The sequence below is a fragment of the Myotis myotis genome, unplaced genomic scaffold, assembly GCF_014108235.1.
Source record: "Myotis myotis isolate mMyoMyo1 unplaced genomic scaffold, mMyoMyo1.p scaffold_m19_p_11, whole genome shotgun sequence".
In the NCBI taxonomy this organism is placed as follows: Eukaryota; Metazoa; Chordata; class Mammalia; order Chiroptera; family Vespertilionidae; genus Myotis; species Myotis myotis.
In genome coordinates, this window is record NW_023416315.1 from 24,784,256 (window position 1) to 24,804,031 (window position 19,776).

General features: G+C 42.8%; 1 protein-coding gene and 1 pseudogene across 9 annotated transcripts in view; both read left to right on the top strand.

Annotated features, from left to right (window-relative positions):
• Nucleotides 1–19,776, top strand: part of RAPGEF5 (Rap guanine nucleotide exchange factor 5) — a 196,217-nt gene that overhangs the window by 36,514 nt on the left and 139,927 nt on the right. For all 9 annotated transcript variants that reach the window (XR_004970861.1, XR_004970862.1, XR_004970859.1 and 6 more), the window contains exons 2-5: nucleotides 2,566–2,616; nucleotides 4,513–4,619; nucleotides 11,384–11,505; nucleotides 13,186–13,354. Coding sequence is in view for 5 of the 9 variants with exons in the window: in XM_036327925.1 (XP_036183818.1) it covers nucleotides 2,566–2,616; nucleotides 4,513–4,619; nucleotides 11,384–11,505; nucleotides 13,186–13,354 (449 nt within the window). In the remaining 4 variants the exon portion in view is untranslated. The remainder of the gene's footprint in view (nucleotides 1–2,565; nucleotides 2,617–4,512; nucleotides 4,620–11,383; nucleotides 11,506–13,185; nucleotides 13,355–19,776) is intronic.
• Nucleotides 6,553–9,631, top strand: LOC118666521 (annotated as a pseudogene).

The window sequence follows — 19,776 nt, forward strand, 5'->3', positions numbered from 1 at the left end:
GCTATTTTTGCAACAACTTACATAGAGTGGCCTCTAAAAAAGAGAGCGTAGTGATGTAGTTATTTTAAATGTAAGAAATCAGGACTTTGCGGAGATCTGCAGAGAGCTCTGCGGCTCCCTCAGCTCAGCGGAGTTCGAGAGCTGCTGACCAGGGACATTGATAAAACCAAGCTCCCTAGGGCCCCGTTAAGAGAGGGCTTGGCGGGAGTGTCTGACAGCAGGTCTAGGTATTGTGTCCTGTAAAAGGCAGTTCTTGTGTTGCTCTTGTGGGTTCCCTGTGGGCCAGCAGCTTATCTAACGCTGTTATCTAGTCAGCAGGGAAGAATCCCATTGCTTTATTTACTCACCTTACCAATCCTTTCAGACCAGCCATCCGGGGGGAAGCTGCTGTGAGTGGGACTGGGAGTGTAAGGCTAGGGCCGAGACAGGCAGGCCTAGGTTGGCAGCAGAGAGAAAGGAAGCCGGCTGCTTTCTTTTTGTGAACGTGCCCCTGCCTGGCTCTTTAGAACTTGTTTCTCCCTAAATGCTTTCTTTTTAACTAGATCATAGGAAGTATTTGCTTTTCTGAGCTGATCCAGGCAAATAGATGAGTAATAAAGATTGTCAGGTCTGGCCTGCTATATTGATTTTTAAAAGTCGCTCTGTTGAGGAGGGAAATCACTTATCATGATGATTCATCGTCAAATTATAAATCTGGTGCATATGCAAATTTTAAATTGTTCAGTATTTCAATAAGTGAATACATTACCAAGGCTCAGATGACAGAAGCCCCGGGAAGAGACAGTTGGGAGTGGGTGAGACTAGAGCAGGAGGGGGAGGTGGATGGGGATTCAAAATGGCCTCTCTACCTTATAAATGTCATTTTCTTTGAAGCCATTGCCAGTCTTTAGCAGGGTGTACCAATTGGCATTTTTGGGTAAAGCGTCTATGTATCTATTTTAGTTTAATTAGAAGATAAGCAGTGTGGGAGGCGTGTGGAGCAGGAAGAGGCGGAAGGGGAATTCTGTCTTACATTACATTTTGGTAGAAGCTTCAGATGCCAGAAAACGACGATTGGCAGGAGATATTTTGTAAATTTAGCAAATTCTAAGAAGTGGAGGCGGCAGACTGAAAACCATGGGATCTGAAAAGACAGCAAGCGTAGGAATAGAGGAGAAAGGAGCTTTTAAAACATAGGTTGAAAGCTCAGTAAATGTTAGTTCCTCTGTTCTTTTGCCTGAATTGGGAAATGGTGATTTCCCATTGTGCTTAAGCACACGTGGGTGATGGTGCTGCCCACTGGATTGTTAGGTGGGAAAAATTAGCTCCCGCGTTACCGAGTGGATGTAGAGATGCGAATATCTACAAATAACTGGACAGAAAAATGAACATTGCTGAGCTGGGTGCTGTGAAAGCGAAGCTGTAGGAACGGCCAGCCCTCTCCCCAGGAGCGTATGGATTAGTTGGGGCAAATGCACTCACAGCGAGACAGCCCATAGTACGGACCCAGGAGCTGGCATGTGAACAATCAAAAAACAAAGAGCTCCAAAGACGACAAACCCTGGTGAACCGGGTGGGTGGGAGGAGCTTCGCCTAGGAGGCAACTGCACAAAACCTGAACTTGGGAGTCTGGTGGGATTCAGGAAAGTGTCGGGAGATTGAGGGCTTTCTGTTATGGAGAATGGCATGCGCGGAGGTATTGGAGTGGCAGGTTCTTCTGTGAGTACCTCTTGAAGAATAAAGAACCCAGAAAGTGCCCTCGCCGGTCTGGCTCAGTGGATAGAGCATCGGCCCCTGAACTAAAAGGTCCCGGGTTCGATTCCGGCCCAAGGCATGTACCTGGGTTGCAGGCTCGATCCCCGGCCCTGATCAGGGCGCATGCAGAAGGCAACCAAATCGCTGTGTCTTTCTCACATCAGTGTTTCTCTCTCTCTCTGTCTCCCTCCCTACCTTCCTCTCTCTCTAAAAATGAATGGATTAACAAACAAGAACCCAGGTAGTGAGGTGGAAAGAAACTACTAGTTGCCGGTTGGCGGCAGACTGTGGTGGACCCAGAAGGGCAGGCTCGGGGGGTGTGGGTTGATGCACATAAGCGGTAAGAGCCCCACTGTCAGTTGAGGGGTCGGTTTAGAGACATTTGTGTCGGGGAGGTTTGCAGGGTGGCCTGAGAGGGCGTGACTAGAGGGCAGGGAAATCCATCATGCAGCTGCAGCAGCGGTTCCGGTGGTTGGGGATGAAAGCTTGGTTAGACTGGTGAACGTGAGGAAAGGAGAAATGGAATAAAAATCACATGAAGAACCAAGTGACAAGTACAAAAACACCCCAGTCTTTCTGTTGCACTTTTTAAACTTGGGCTCTGTAGATTGGGACCCGTTTGAATGATATATCCTGTCCCATTGGAGTGAATGTTAACCAGGTATTTACAGAGTAAGAATATGGACATTAATGATCTGTGACTGGAGGTTTAAGTTCATCTGTTGGCAGGGACAACTCCTGGGCCTCCCACTGTTGCGTATTGTGTGCCCTGATGGTACAACGATTTCTTTCTACTTGGTCCTAATTTTTCCTCTTTTTCTTTTAAAATAGACTCTCCAGAGAAGAATTTCCAATCCATACCTTGAGCACACTTCTTCCCAGGTACGATTCTTTTCTCTCTTACTGTATTTTCTGAAACAGTGATTCGCAGACCCTGATGTAGAATTCTCTAGTTACAGCTGCCCTCTGTGCTCCTGATCATGCCGTCTCCTTCACTGGGTGACCCAGCCAGAGTCAGATGAGATGTCCTGATAACTGGGTCAGAATTCAAGATGTTCACTAGACAGGAAAAAGGATTTCCCCATCTTCCACGTCCTTTGCATGAATGCATTACCAATATGGCAGAATTTGATACATAATATGTTTTCAATTTTCTGTATAGAAACACTGTATTTTTTTAAAAAAAATAGTGGGTATTTAACACTGGAAACGGGCAAGGGGATTATTTATACTTACATTTATCTAATAGTAGAATATCTCCGTATGCTAATTGGTGAGACAAGATGAGGACGCCTTTATCACGTTGTGTTAAAGAATCAGTCGACAGAGAGTTGCATTTTTAAAACAACAGGAGCCTGGGAGCTTTGTGAGGACAGAGACCTTTTTGGCCTTTTTCCATGATTATATCCCCAACATCATTAAACGTTTTCCTGAATGACTGAGGGACTGCATACTGGTACCACGTCAGGACCAGTCAAGTGTCAGCTGACTTGTACCTCCCTTAGGGTAATAGTTTCTGTCATCTGACTTGTTCACGTTCTTCTTAAGTTTTAATGTGTTAAAAATAAGTCATATTCTGTCCTCACTTTCTCATAGGGTTGTGTTTAGGAGGTGATAACAGGAAAATTAAAAAGTATAAGGATGGGGTTGAATCATTCCCTGTTAAGTTATAATCAACATATTATCCATTTGTTTGCTTTGAGCGAAGATTTATATTTTATAGAGGCAACATTTTGTAGGTGCAGAAAGAGTTCACCAAGAATCAAGGGAACAGATATGAATACCTACCCCCTGTATATACGAATTCTCATGAGCCTTTACTTATGAAGACAGTTCATTGCCACGCGGCTCCTTTGTTAGTGGGGCACAATGCACTCAGAGGAAGGGGCCAGCTATGGGGAAAGGAGGTATATTAAAGGACATAAGCTTCTCTGGATTTAAGGAATGCCCTCCTTCATCCTTTAAGAACCAGAGACTCATATGCGCAAATTAGAAGATTGAAAATATTTTTATCTGTTCACTGGAATGGCAAAGTGATGAAACCATACTTCTTAGAATTAACTATGAACTCTGCAGTGGAGCGATCCTTAAACACAGAGCAGACAACAGCCTGCTTTCAAATTGTTGTGATACAGGATGTCCATGAGACAGGGAAAAATTAGTTTCCTATCTTCTAAGTCCTTTACATGGATGCATTATCAATATGGCAGAGTTAATACATAACAAAAATATTCTTTGATTTGCCCTATTGATAGAAACACTCTGTTTTTAAAAACAGTGGGTATTTTACACTAAAAACTTGTGTAAAATATATTACTTTTAATTATAGTTAAAGCCGTTTAGCATATGGAAAATAGCTATTAGAGTTTTATAGCATAAACCCGTGGTCAGCAAACCGCGGCTTGCGAGCCACATGCGGCTCTTTGGCCCCTTGAGTGTGGCTCTTCCACAAAATACCACGTGCGGGCGCGCACGTACAGTGCGATTGCGACTTTGTGGCCCATGCGCAGAAGTCGGTATTTTGTGGAAGAGACACACTCAAGGGGCCAAAGAGCCGCATGTGGCTCGCGAGCCACGGTTTGTCAAGCCGCAGTTTGCTGACCACTGGCATAAACCAATAGCAAAAGTAAAATAAAATAGGTAGCTGTGTTGGTAGCTGCATAAGTGTCTTAAGCTTATGGATTTGGTCATCGTTTTTTTTTTTATATATATAGTATGCTCACAAATTATGGCATGATTGTTCTACATTTATAGGGAATATTTGTTTTTTCCACTTAGATTTATGGGGAGAATTCTTCTTGTGCAGGAAGAGCACTGAGGAATATCATTATCGTCCAGGCAGCTGATCTGATCAAGGACAGAGCGAACCTCAAGGGATTTTACAGGTAACACAGTTTTCTAACATCTTGTCAGAAACTCTCCTTATGAAAAAAAGTGTTAAAATCTTAAGCATGATCACAGAGAGACGGGCTGTAGGAACAGGCTGTAGGTCAGTTGAAGTGTCCTTTTGGGTCACTGGTGATGACTTGTCTCTTCTTTAAACTTAGCTAAGTGTCTGTTGACAGTTGGCTCCTGGTTCTGAAGTTAGGGTCTGGCATCCCTGGGTGTGGATGGGTTCCTGAGAGAGCCTCTGCTTCCTCTGAGCTGGGCTAGTTTAAAACAATTTTATTGGGTGTGTCCTACACTGTGATGTCAATAAATATAGGTCCCCCTTCAGGGACCTTATCGAGGCTCTGAGAGGACTCGCAGGTCCATGGGCTGAGAGAACCGTTGCTCAGCTCGCCAGGTGGGAGGGAGAATCCCCTTGGGTGCTGTGAAGAGCGGGAGGGGCAGGTTGGCGTAGGGATGGCATTTCTCCGCCTTGGCTAGTGGATAGGGCAGAGGCGCTAGAGTCAATGGGTGGGTTAGAGGCCTGCTTTAAAGTACACCTGGACCATGAGAGTGGTCACTTAGAAAGTTTGGAGCCCATATTTTCATTTTCTGGAGGTTAAAGGAAAAACAAAAGTTTTTTTTATTAGTTTTCCATATTATTATTGTTTTTATGTTAAGTAAAGATATTAAACCACACCAAACAATACCAGAAGAAAGCCTCAAAAAGAAAAAAACCCTATCATTTATTTTCATTATTCTTTCTTATAGAAGTGAAATCATAATACCATAAAAAATAGGAATAAATGACAGCAAAAAAAGTAGGAAAAATTCCCAGAATAAAGGTCATTTCTTTAACTAAATTTAGACACGTTGATTTTTTTTTTTTTTTTAAACAAGAACTGTACAAAGTCTTTGGGTTTAGTTGTGAGTGACCTAATAGGATTCATTAAAAATTTTTTTTTATTGACTAGAGAGAGAGAGAGAGAGAGATCTGTTGTCCACTTATTTATGCATTCTTGGCTGATTCTTGTATGAGCCCTGACTGGAGAGCAAACTCACAACCTTGGGGTATCGGGATGAGGCTCTAACCAACTGAGCTCTCAGCAGGGTTCATGGGATTCATTTTCGCTACACATAAGGCTATGTGTAACGTCTGTCATTGCTCTGTTTTGTTTCTTTATGTGACCTCTATGGATATAGATTGAAAAAAGAATGCAGAGATATACATTAGTTGGGTTCATGGAAAGAACCATCCATCCAAGTTAGAACATACTGGTGGGAATAGAATGGGAAGAGAGCATGTGTTTTTGCTATTTCAGATTCCCAATGGTCAGGCCAGAACCTCCCTTCTTTTAAAATCTGAGGACTGATGCATGTTCTGGGTATAAAGACAAAGTGCTAATATGGTGGCCCAGAAGGCATCATTTTCGTGTGTCTGGTAGTGAATTAAGGGAAAGTGTTCCCTATGCACTACATGAGAATTACTTTCAGAGCTGATCTCTGAATAGCATCGCCCCATATACTGGTATATTTGAGATTAAAGTTGTGTCTGCACTCTCATGAAATAATTGCTAAAAATGTAACCAGAGACAGAAGGAAGCTAAGATATAGCAAACGCTCAGCTCCAGAGATTGTTAAAAGAATGCTTTGTTAGAGCAATCCCATTGGCCTTGTAGCTAGTCACCTCCGTATCACAACGTTCCTACCTCACATGCGACTGTGGTTAGGTCTGCATGTCCTCAGAACAGTTTCTGGATTCAGGACAACACCGAAAATACTCTGAGAATAAGAGCTGCTGTCCGTAGTCAGATTGCTCCCTTCCAACCGTCTCCGTTCCCCTCCTCACTGCTCTCCTTAAATCCTGTGGATTTGGGCATTTTAACTGGATTGTTGCGGGCCTAGTCAGAAGTCGGGAGGATTGCCCTTTTCCGGTTTTTGTGGCTCGAGGAACCATGAGACTTAAGTCCACGCCCCGCCCCAAGTTCTCCGTGTGCGTGCTGGGGGACCAGCAGCACTGCGACGAGGCCAAGGCCGTGGACATCCCGCACATGGACATCGAGGTGCTGAAGAAGCTCAACAAGAATAAGAAGCTGGTCAAGAAGCTGGCCAAGAAGTATGATGCCTTTTTGGCTTCAGTGTCTCTGATCAAGCAGATCCCACGAATCCTGGGCCCCAGCCTGAATAAGGCTGGCAAGTTCCCTTCCTTGTTGACCCACAATGAGAATATGGTGGCCAAAGTCGATGAGGTGAAGTCCACCATCAAGTTCCAGATGAAGAAGGTGCTGTGTCTGGCGGTGGCTGTTGGCCACGTGAAGATGACAGATGATGAGCTTGTGTACAACATCCACTTAGCTGTCAATTTCCTGGTGTCATTGCTCAAAAAGAACTGGCAGAATGTTCGGGCTTTGTACATCAAGAGCACCATGGGCAAGCCCCAGCACCTGTGGGGCGCCTGTACTAAGGCCCCGCTAATAAACCATAATGCCGTTGTGAAAAAAAAAAAAAAAAGAAGTCGGGAGGATGCGTTAAAGGCAGAGGCAGCTCACCTCCTTGCTAACCACTGCCAGGGCAGTGCTATGTTTTCGCATATTGACTCAGCCCTGCCCCCCAAACAGAGGGAACCCTTCCCAATGACAAGGTAGAGCTGGGGGTTGGGCTTTGTGGCCACCAGCATCACTGGGGAGCCAGTTAGAATCCAGGACTCACAGGCCCCACCCAGCCGTCCTGCCTCAGAATCTGCAGGTTAGCCTAACCAGTTTGGCTCAGTGGATAGAGCATCAGCTTGCAGACTGAAGGGTCCCGGGTTCGATTCTGGTCAAGGGCATGTACCTTGGTTGTGGGCATGTCCCCAGTGGGGAGTGTGCAGGAGGCTGCTGATCGATGTTTCTCTCTCATCGATGTTTCTGAGTCTCTATTCCTCCCCCTTCCTCTCTGTAAAAATCAATAAAATATATTTTTAAAAAAAGAAAAAAAAAAAGAATCTGCAGGTTAGCCAGATCTCAGGTAATGCCTAACCACGGTTTTGAGGAGTCCGTGTCTGAGAAATTTCTCCGCCATCATCGCCTGTGAACAAACATGTGCGCACATCCATCCAGCCACCCTTTGCAATTTAACAGTTTGATTTATTCAGTAAATGTTCCATCGTGTCCTTTCACGTTCCACACAGTAGGCAGAGGAGCTGGACTGTTCTGAGAATAAGGATTACAAATGATACAGTGTTTAATCCGAGTGATAACTGTGCTTTGAGCAATTAGTTTGAAGATGCTGGCTAATTGACAGAGGTGTTGAGGAATTAATTAACACTTTGAGCCTTTCACATGACAGGTGTCCTATCGAATTAGAAGTTAATATTGTCTAATTAACTGTTTTGTTGTGATCTGTTTTCTCATTTTGTTTAAAAAAACACATCCATTTATTTGACTGTTAATCTGTTTAATTGCCTTAATGCTAACCTGCGATTAAACACGTCCGGTATTGCCTTAATTGCCTTAGAGCATCTTACAAACTGTAGCAGTGTACCAAAAACTGTGATGCATTATCAAAAGCTAGAATGTTTGATCAGATCTCTCCACAGAAAAAGCTTATTTTTTTCTTCACTCTGGAAACTGTAGCACCTTGCAGCATATCTTTGTATTGTTGGTCACTGTGTGATTTCCAGCTATTTGTGCCTATGCCAATCACAGGAGATAGGCAATATTTTCCTGTTTTAGGAATACAAATAAAGTTAACATCTTTTGGTCCGTAAGTGCCAAATATAGAATGAACATAGCCATTTACATGATACATCATTTAAAAAAAAACAAAACATTTTGGTGACAGTTTCTCATAAGGGAGAGTGGGATTCAATAAGATTTCTGCAAATGAAAATCCACATTTCAGCAAGCTTTCTTCTTTGGGTTTTTCATCACAGGCTCATAAAGGTGGAAAAGAAGGATTGAGATACTTCTTGTAACACCAAGATTGGACAGCCTTTGATTATAGTTGTATATTTTAGGACAGATTACAGAGAATATTGTGTGTGTGTGTGGTTAGTGGAATCCTTCACACACGTCTGCATTTGTGGGTGTTATGATCTAGGTTCCTTAGCTAGATTGCTTAGATTATATTAAAAAGATTCACAGTCAAATGGATTGCCCTCTGAGACAAATTCTGGGATTTAATCTCTGAAAAGTAGCAAACAAAATTCTCTATTACCCACTGTGTTCCAACTTTGCCTAATTCTCTTGGAATTATTTTGTTCTTATTAAAGAGACTAGATAAGCCCTGGCCGGTGGGGCTCAGCTGGTTGGGCATCATCCCATGCACCAGAAGGTCGCTGGTTCGATTCCAGGTCAGGGCACATGTCCAGGCTGTGCACTCAATCCTAAGTAGGGGCATGCAGGAGGCAGCCGATCAATTTTTCTCTTTCACGTAGATATTTCTCCTTTTCCATCCCTCTCCCCTTAAAATCGAAACTATTATTTAAAAAGAGACTAGAGCCGGGAACCTCAGCCCAACTGGGCGCACACTCGATGCCCAGGGTTCGACGTGACCTCGGACCAGCCAACCCATGAGACAGGATTTGGGGGGCAAAGCTTGTCCTAGAGAGTAGTTGTGGTGGGAGAGCGGTGAGTCTCTAGAGCATGCCTAATTCCCTGCCGCCCCACTGCCCCACAACCGCGCGCAGCCATATCCGAGGAGAAGCCCAGGGAGGGAGTGAAGACAGAATGACCACATCAATCTGAAAGTGGCCGGGCAGGATGGCTCAGTGGTCCAGTTCAAGATTAAGAGACACACCCCACTGAGCAAGCTGATGAAGGCCTACTGTGAGCTGCAGGGCTGGTCAATGAGACAGATTAGGTTCCGGTTTGATGGGCAGCCAATTAATGAAGCAGACACCTTGGCCCCGTTGGAGATGGAGGATGAAGACACCATGGATGTGTTCCAGCTGCCGACAGGAGGCTCATAGCAACTGGCTGACTCTTGGGATGTGGTCTGTAGAGGGGCCAGCCAACTTTGTCATCGACCTAGCATTTGCTGTTGACTAGTGAACACGTGACCATGCCGATCACCAAGGAGTCTGCAGGAACCCAGGACATCCACTAAAATTCCTTTCCTCTCTGACTTACTGCGGGTGCCACTCAAAACTGGCTGCAGGGGCGAATCCTTACCTGAACCGGGCCAGCCAGTGTCATGTCTGTTTAGGAAATGAGTTGCAAGATTTCGGGGGTTTGTTTTCGCTCTCATTTTTGTCTTTCCCCCTCTTACAACATTTCCCCGAAGCTTTTTAGTTTAGATGGGGATCTTACCCCCTGCTTATTCCATTATAGAGATCTCACATCACCAAAGTGGGGGTGCTTCTGTGGGCAAGTTTTGGGTCATTATGGGGAGACCATCTTCCACTTAACTGTTTCTTGTAGGTCCACTTACTGTCCTGTGGGTTCTTTCAATGCTAAATATTGCAAGTTTAAGTTTGGTGAGAATATGGTAAAGTTGAAGGGGGAATACTGGAATGCTTTTTAAAAGGTGAAAAGAAAAATAACTGAGTCCCTCCGTAGCACAGGCCTGGGCGCTCTGCTCCTCCAGTGTCCCCTGGGGTAGGGCCAGGCCCAGGGCCCCTGATCGTGCATGACCAAAGCAGGCTGCAGCAGATACTGGCTTTTCCCCTTCTTTTAAAATTTTTTTCAATTACAGTTTATATTCAATATTATTTTGTATTAGTTTCAGGTGTTCCCTTTTAATACAGAGGAAAGCAATTCCCATATTTCTCACTTGGCAGTAGTATTGTGGCCTCAGATCTCTTCCAGTATTTGCTTCTGATGAATAATTATGGTCTCTATAAAAAAAAGTACGATGAAGTATTACTGATGTTTTTGTGTCAAAGAGCGACTTCAAAGTGTGGTTACAAATGGGCCCCGTGCAAAGATGACTTCTTGTTGTTCTCACGGACTGTGCTCTGCTGTTTCCTGGCATTGGCTGTGGTTTCATTTCTGTGAAACATTTTGGAGCCTGTACCTACTAATCGTTCAGTTCTCCTCCTGCCCTTCTGTATGGAACCCCTGCTGCCTGAGGGCCCTGCTCTGCCTTGTTCTGGTACCTGGACAGTGTGGCCTGGACCATCATCACTTGCTTGCCCAGAGTCTTGCCTTTCCTTTGTGTTTTGCTATTGGGGTGTGGATGTGGTGTCTGCTGGCTCTGCTGTTTGTTCACAATTTGTACATTCTTTGTTGTCCTTTACTGTAAACAGTAAAGATAGTTTGATATCCTGTCTCTTGTATTAAATATTGTATTTGGGGGAAAAAAGGGACTAGATAAAAATCTATAAATGGTGGAACCAAAATCTATCACCACCAACTTGAGGTACTTGTCTTGCTGAGGCAGAAGCATTATCTTTCTATAAAGGACTGCTAAATTCATATATGCAAACTTACGTATTTTGAGAAATTACTGTGTACCTGGACTGTCCTAGTTGTTGGGATTTAATAGTTATGTATAATCCTTGGTCTCCTGAAATTTATTCTTAAGTGGGGAAAGCAGATATTATTCACTCAGAAAGATGTATCATTATTAAATGTAAGGTGACTTGAAGAAAAAGAATAAGAGAATTTGATTCCAAGTCCCTCTAAGGAAGTGATATTTGAGCTAAAATCCGAAAGAGGAATGAATCAGAGGTACATGTCATGTATTATTGAGTCACTTGTTTTAAAAAGCAAGCACATGGGAGGGATGCTGTTAAATACCAATCTTTTGGCAAATGAGTGGCCACGATGTCTCATGTGAACGGCTTTGTTTTATGCAGGCGAAGCTGTGTTGGGTCAGAACTGGTCGACTGGCTTCTGGAACACTGTCCTTTCGTCCAGTGCAGATCCACGGCCATCGGGGTCTGGCAGCTCCTACTGGACATGGGGATTCTATCATCAGGTTAGTAGGACACGCTGGGAAGGCACAGAATCATTATTTTATTAAGTGACCAGACAAAATATACTTGACATTCTAGTTATCTGGATGGACATTGGTTTTTCAGATAAATATTTGCATTCTGTCTTATTTTATACATAAAAATGATAGGTCATCTTTTGATTGTTATTTCTCTCACACCTTTTGTGAAAATAATTAGGTACCTGCTGATTCATAGACATCTGCCTATAAGAGCTGTTCGCTTACCCCCCTCCCTTCTCTACTCTAAATGCTGCTCGCAATTTTTTTTTTTAATCAGTGACATTTTTAGTTGCCTTAAATGTGTGATTTTATCTTGCTGTACTTAGAATTATCATCAGAGACTGATTTTATGAGTGGAATGTGTATGCCATTTTGATTGACTAAGTAATCATGAACAGTTAGAGATATGACCTATAAAAATTAGCTGTTTAAACAGAACAGAAAATTGCTGTTAACTAGAAACTAAAAAGATAGTTGATAATCTCTTTTTTGTTGTTGTTGAGCCCAGGGTTTTGGAGAATAGGAGTGATGCAATCTGATTTTTTTTTTTTTAGCTCTTTCACAGAGATGCTGGTTGGTTAATGTAAAGCCCCCTCCCCCCTTTTTTCCCTCTAGGTCAGTGGTCAGCAAACTGCGGCTCGGCAAACCGCGGCTCGCGAGCCACATGTGGCTCTTTGCCCCCCTGAGTGTGGCTCTTCCACAAAATACCGACTTCTGCGCATGGGCCACAGTTTCAATCGCACTGTACGTGCATGCCCGCACGTGGTATTTTGTGGAAGAGCCACACTCGGGGCCAAAGAGCCGCATGTGGCTTGCGAGCCGCGGTTTGCCAACCACGGCTCTAGGTAATAAATATTGAGGGCCAGAGAACTTAGTAAGCTTCAGAAAGGCATAACCCAAGTCCCACTGTGGAAGAGTGGTTCAGATGGGGAAAGAGGTATAATCTTAGTGAGTTAGTAATACCTAACACCTGCTTCTCTTATTTAGAAAACCAGTTAGCTACCTTTGAGCAATGCTATCAACTTGCTTGAGAGATTCCACAAAACATTTTGTGTTAATATTTTTTGGAAAAGTCTCCAGTTCTGATTCCTTTAAAATGGTGTTTACCAACCTTGATAATGTTAACATTTTGGGCTAGATAGTTCTTAGTTGTAAGGGGCTGGCCCATACATTGTAGAATGTGTTGCAGCATCTCTTTCTTCCACCCACTAGATGTCAGTAGCACCCCCTAGCTGTGACAACCAAGAACATCTCTAGACATTGCCAAGTGTTCCCTGGGGAGGGCACAGTCACCCTGGTTGAGAACCACTGATCTAGAACTTGCCACCATGGTGTACTTGTGTTCCACTAAAGTAATTACATATATCAGTCTACTTTGGGACTCTAAAGAAATGTCTCCTCACTATCTTTGAATAACTATAGATTTTACCTGTCCCTAAAGCAGAAAAGTGATCAAATATGTGTGAATATGCTGGTCAAAGCTTCAAATAATAAAAATAGATTGGTCAGTAAATTGTGAACATGAACAGATTTAGACTGTGTGATTGTAGTCCCACCCCTGGCGAATAGTACTTAGTGATGCTTTCAGCTTAGTATTGGGTTTATGACTCTCTAAATAATATACTTTAAAAAACTGATCCACACCTTTTTTCTTTCCAACAGTGGACCAGCATTTATACTTTCAGGACACTTACGTTTTCTATCAGTTTTCATCTGATGAGTGTAGCTATCTATACTGTGAATTCGAACGAGAAGAAGAATGGCAAAATGGTGTCAAAATGTTACTGCAGCTTGTGCCTGTCATTCGCACCAGAGCTGGCGTCTGTGAACTGTAAGTGGATGCTGTTTCGTTCTGTTGTTAAATTATTCTCACGTTAAGAACATTTACTGTGTCTGGGGACTGTTCTTTGCTCTTTAAGATGACCATCTCCTTTAAAAGGTAGCTGTTCTGGTCCCATTTCTCAGCGCAAATTCAGAAAGGTAAAATAAATTGCTTAAAGTGAAATCAGCTATTAAATGACTGACTTAATATTCAAATCTCAGAAGTCCCTGCCTTGCCAGCTACACTGTGCTGCACCTAATTTAATTATTGCTATATTAGTAGATTATCTAAATTAGAAATAAACATGACTTGAGTTGAGAATAAAATAGTAACTCATATCTTATTCACTACCCAAGTTGTGACTTTCCTAAGAAAGAGCTCAACAGACATTTAGGAAAATAATCTAGAAGCAGCATTTGGCAAATTAAAACACCAGTCATAGCCCTGGCTGGTGTATTCAGTGGTTAGAGCATCAGCTTGTAAACCAAAGGGTCTTGGGTTTGATTCCCAGTCAAGGGATTGTACCTGGGTTGCAGGTTCAATCCCCAGCCCTGGTTTCGGTGCACATGGGAGGCAACCAATTGATGTGTCTCTCTCACATCCAAATGTTTTCTTCACCGTCCATCCTACCCTTTCTCTTCTCTCCCTTCCTCCCTTCTACTCTTTCTAAAAATCAATGGAAAAAATATCCTCAAGTGATATTAAAATATAAAACACATGAAGATACTGAGTCACTATATGATTAAAATGAATTAAAGTTAACTCGTTTTAGAGAAGGTTTGTGAAAAAAGACTTGTCATGATATGGCATTCTGACATGGGGGCATTGTGGGGAAACAAAAACCAAGGACATACTGCGTGTGCAACTTAAAACTGTCCACATCATTAATGACAAGCTTACTTAACTATGGTGTATTGCAGATTAAAAATTTCAGTTAATAACTTTCACATATTTAGTTTTTAGAATGTATTCCCAAACTGTTGACTCTTTCAGTTAGCTGGGCAAGTAGTATTATCCTCATCTCACGGGTTCTAGGAGAAATACCTACACCCATAACAAAGATCAGTTACCCTTGTTAAAAAGAACAGTTAGCCTTGGCTGGTGTGGCTCAGTGATTAAACTGTCGGGCCCAGCACGAGGGCTCTCGGGTTCCATTCCTGATCAAGGGCACATACTGGGTTCAGTCCCTAGCCCAGGTCACGGCACATGCGGGAGGCAACCAATCACCAATGTGTCTCGCTCACGTTGATGCTTCTCTCTCTTCTTCTCCTCCTTTCTCCCTTCCATTCTCTCTCAAAATCAGTGGAGAAAATATCCTCCTGGTGAGAATTAACAAAATGAAAAAAATAAAAGACAACACTGAACAGTTAATATAGGCTTTTAGAAAAATAAGTATCAGAATACTAATGAGACACTGGGCTAATGGAAAGTTTGATTGTAGAGAACACATTTTATGTCAGGAACTACGCTAAATGCTCTATTTCAGTGGTTCCCAACCTTTTTTTGGCCATGCCCCACGTAAGCATCTCTAAAATCCTGATGCCCCCCTGTGACACATAATTCTTATTATTAAAAAAATGAACTCCTATTCATGTGGAGGAAGCCTAAAAGGTCATTGACTTGGTCTAAACAAGCTTCCAAAGAACATGGCATCCATGAAAGAGAAAAATAAAAGAATGAAAGGACAGTTGAAGTACTGAGGAAGAAATCACTAAGAAATTATTTTTAAAAATAATAATATGAAGTGATACGAAAAAATAGCAAAGTTTCAAAACATATATTAGAGGACTGAAATGCATAACATGTCACAATATGTATGTATATACTGTGCATGAGACCCCTAGAACCATAAAAAATACAAAAATTCACTGTTAACAACTCATTCTCGAATTGTCCCCTTAAAAATAAAATTGCCCCCCCTGTGGGGCATGTGCCCCACGTTGGGAACCACTGCTCTATATTCATTATTTCATCTTCAGATGAATCCTGTAAGACAGTTACTACTATTTTTCCTGTTTTGTAAGTGAGGAAACTGAAGTCAGGTAGCCTGTCCAGGGACATACAAGTGCGTGGCGTGTTTAGGATGTGAGTGCTTGTCTATCTGACTCTCATGCCCATGCTTTTAGCACCTGCTCCCTGGTTCCTAGGCAGTATGGGGTCATTCTAGCTTCCCTTTCTGAGATGTTACAAATGGAAGCTATAAAAATGTTAGACTGACTCTGAAATGGCTATGAATTCACCACCACTGTTTACAGAGGACCTTGCAAGGGTAAAGCAACCTTCAAATATTAACTCCCCACTCAGCTGTCTAAGTACAGAAAATGTTCTGTAGTGTAATGTGCTTTTAATATGGGTCAGAAGTTTCCTGAGAAAAGCCAAGGAGCCTTTCAATAAACTTGAACCAGCTTTCTAAGAAGGAGTGGCCTGCTTCCTAAGTTAGAGGTGGCTGTGCCTTGCTTTGGCTCTGGCATACGTTAGCAGCTCTTAACCGTTCCCCGTCCTGAGGGCAAGATGGAACTGTGTGCACCCCCATGGGCACACCTGAATGAACGGGGCACAAGGGCAACGGAACTCCACTTGCAAGCAGGCCTCACGCTGTAGCTCCAGTCCTTTCTCCTTACTCCGCAGACTGGAATGCCAGTGAGTGAGGTGACTGTCTATAGGGAAATCCTAGGTCTCTTGTAAGTTCTGAAAAGGAAAATGTTTTAAAAAGTGGGGTCTTAATATTTATTCCGGGTTATTTCCAATCTTATGTCATACTGGCCCCTGAACACAAATGTCATGCCTCTAGAATTGAGAATCACTGTAGCGTGCCTTGCCTATCAGCAAACTTTTTATGTTGGTGTGAACATGCGCATTTGGGAGTAGAAATTCCTCTGGGAAAATTGGGTCATTAGGAAGTTATGGGTCTGTCAGTTCCACATTATAAGTCCTAACTATAAACAGATAAAATTACTGAACCACTGCAAGCCTCTTCTGGAGAGAGAGGACGTGCATTTTTTTCCTACAGTAGAGCTATAAGCCAACCGCTAAGCTATGGTAGAATGTTTTCGGCCAAATTTTGGGAAGCCAGACTTACAATAAAGCACAATAAGGAAAAAGGTGCCTGGAGACATTGCCCTCTCAGTTGTCACAGCCCTTTCTGTGGTTTCATGCATATGATCCTGTCATAACTCCTGCTCTTGCCCGGTGATCCACGTTCATTCCGCCCCGCCCCACCCCGCCCCGCCCCACACCCACGTGTTCCCTCAGGCCCATAGGATGCTCTGCTCTCTCTTCAGCTTCTTTCTTGTCCAGTCAAATTCTACCCACCCCTCAAGGGGGAGCCCAAGTCCTACTTTCACTGCAAAACTTCCATGATGTCTCCAGTCCCTGTCTGTCTTTCTTTAGTAACTTACTGTTCTTGCTGTTTGTATCGAAATCTTTTTCCATTTTTCTGTCATTCTTAGTCCTGTCCAGTCAGCTTTTTATCCATTCTACTGAAATGTCTGCCTCTAATGTCTGCCGGGTTCAGTAATCGAGGTTGACCACTCATGAGCAGAAAGCCCGTCTCCTGGTCCTCCTACTGACCTTTGTGGTATTTGAAGGTTACTAAGGTCAGCCATGCAGTTCTCCGGTCGGCCTCACTAATTTGCTGTCTTCTCTCCGAATCTTTTTAAAACTATGGAAGGAAACTACTTACTATCTCTATGTGAATGCAACCTGTTCTGTACAAAGGTATTTTGAAAAAGAAAAGTGAGGTTTTTCCACTTTAAAGAAACGTGTAAAGCAGGAAGGAAAATGGAGCTGCTGCAGGTTTCTGGGCTAATGTAAGGCAACAAAATCCCTCCTCTACTCAACGCTTCTATCCAAACTGAGGAGATAATTTGAAAGGAATGAGTGAATCGGTTGTCAAGGGTATTACCTCAGGGGGAAAATATCAGACATGGCACCTCATTCAAACGGAAAGTCAGTCAAATCTCCCAGGATGCACTTTGTTCCAGCTCCTTTTCTTGGAACTTCTGACCCATATTTAAACCTGAGGCCGGGTTGGGGGGGGGGGGGGAGGTAGGAATTGCTGAAGTGACAGAGTAGGGAAAGGCAGCCTAATGACCCCTTCAGGGCGAGTGGGACATTTCTTTCCAGCTGTGACTCTGTGACTCGGAATTTAGGCTGCAAGGAAGCTTCGCTAGTTCAATTCAGCCACCGTTACAGGTGGGTGTGGAGGTGCTCAAATAGCCGTGCCTGTGAGCCCTGAACTAAACTCTGCCAATTACAGGACAGTCAGCATCGATGCCGTTTTTAGAAGAGCTGTAGAGGATTGCTAAAATCAGACTCCCGCCACGCTCAGACACATCTAAAGAAGAATGTAGCTTCTTTCGTTTTCTTTGAACAGTCTGTCTGCTCCCCAATAAGCCTGCATCCTGCTGGACAGCCAGACCGAAGGAAAAGAGCCCGTGTTGTTAACCTGCTCAGTAAAGGCATCCGACTGGAGTACATTTCCAGGTCCCTGTCGTTAGCTGTTACATATGTTGGTGAAAAGGCTGCCTCTCCACACCCTCTCCGGCTCCTAATTGTAGGTCCTGCTGGAAGAAATAAGATAGTTTGTTATTTGAATTCACAGTAACATTTTTGTCTTGTGTCTGCTTAATCGACATGCCGTGTTTATGGTCTGTGATCTGTTTCTGTGTTCAAGGAGTTCCTCTCCTTGACAAAAGGAGAGCAACTGACTTAGTTGTTTTGCCCAAGCTGCCCGGGCAGTGAAAACAATGTTTTCAGAAAAAGAAAACAGACCAATACAACGCATGCATACAAGCACAGAAATCTTTCTCAACAAGTGTTAGTAAATGGAACCCAGCAATGTATAAAGATGATCATACATCATGAAAAAGGGGAGTTTATCCCAGAAATACAAGGATGGTTCAGCATTCAAAAATCAATGCAATTCACTGTATTCACAGTCTAAGAATAAAACTTATATGATAAACTCCATAAATGCAGATAACTCTTTTGAGAAAATTCAAAATTCATTCATGATAAAAAAAATTCTCAGATAGCTAGGAATATAAGGCAACTTCCTCCACCTGATAAAATCTTTTGTTTACATGATGCTTAGTGAGAAAGAATTGTCTTTCTCTCTTAAGATTGGGAACAAGATTAATGCATCCCTTCTTATCACTTCTTTCCAGTACTGGTCAGTGCAATAAGCAAGAAAAAGAAGTAAAAGGTATACAGATGAGAAGAAAAAACTAAAGCTGTCTATCTTTGCAGATAACACAATTGTATACATAGACAATCCCCTAGAGTCTACAAAAAACTTACCAGAATTAATAAGTGGATTTAGCACAGTCACAGGATACAAGGTCAATATACAAAATTCAATTCTATTTCTGTCTATTAGGACAAAAAAAAAAAACACCCCACTATGAATTACTTAGGTGTAAATGTAAAAGTGTGTGCAAAAGGTGCCTGCCAAACATTTCAAAAGCCAAATGAAATAAGACAGAGAAGTGGAGGATGCATCCACGTTCATAGGTTGGAGGCCTCAGTATTATTAGGATGTTAACTCTTCCCAAACTGACCGATCTTTCCAGTGGCAGCTGCCTCCTGGTCATTGGCCTCACCACACCTGTTAATAATAAAACCTGCCTTTGGAAACATTGACCTCTAAACAGGGAGCATCTCGGAGCTCATTCTTCAGACCTTTTCTCTCTCATCTGGATGTGCCCTCAGCCAGTCTTGTATTTGATATCAACTCCACAGTGGTGACCTCCAGATTTATGTCCCTGTGTCCCCTTAGCACCCAGTCTACACTGGCACCTCCCACTGTCCTGTCATCTCCGCTCCTTTCATTCTCCTCATCTTCCCTAGCTGTTCATGTCCACCTGACAGGTAGAAACAGCATGAGAAACCCATCAGCATCTTTCATTTAGGAAATGGTGCTGGATTAACTCTTCCTAATTGAGGAGCTCAACCTCACGTGGGCCATTCGTGCATCCTAAACCTACCCTTTGTAGTGTTGACTTTCCTAATTGGATCTTCATTTTACGATCTTTGGGCAGGAGGAAATACTGCGCGAGTAAACAAAACATTTTTTTAGCATTTCGCAAAAATGTTTTTCATGATGGAATTTGGCATAAGTTTTGTGTTGGGATCAAAGGTGAAGAAAATTTCCATTTATCACTTTAAATTGTTTATACAAAAATGACTCTGAAGTCAGCTGACGTTAATCTTTGCTATTACTCATTACCCCTTCTCCCAAGGAAATGCTAAATCCTCCCAAATTTCCATTGTTTACACGCAAGGCTTATTGCAGGTGTGGTAATAGATTGCTTATCTTTGTCAGAGTGCGTCAGTGTTTAAGAGTAGTACAGGAATTTTAATAAAAATTGAACTTTTAGGTCCGGTTGTGCTAGCTTTTGAATTGTAGCTGTTTAAATATTCAGGATTGA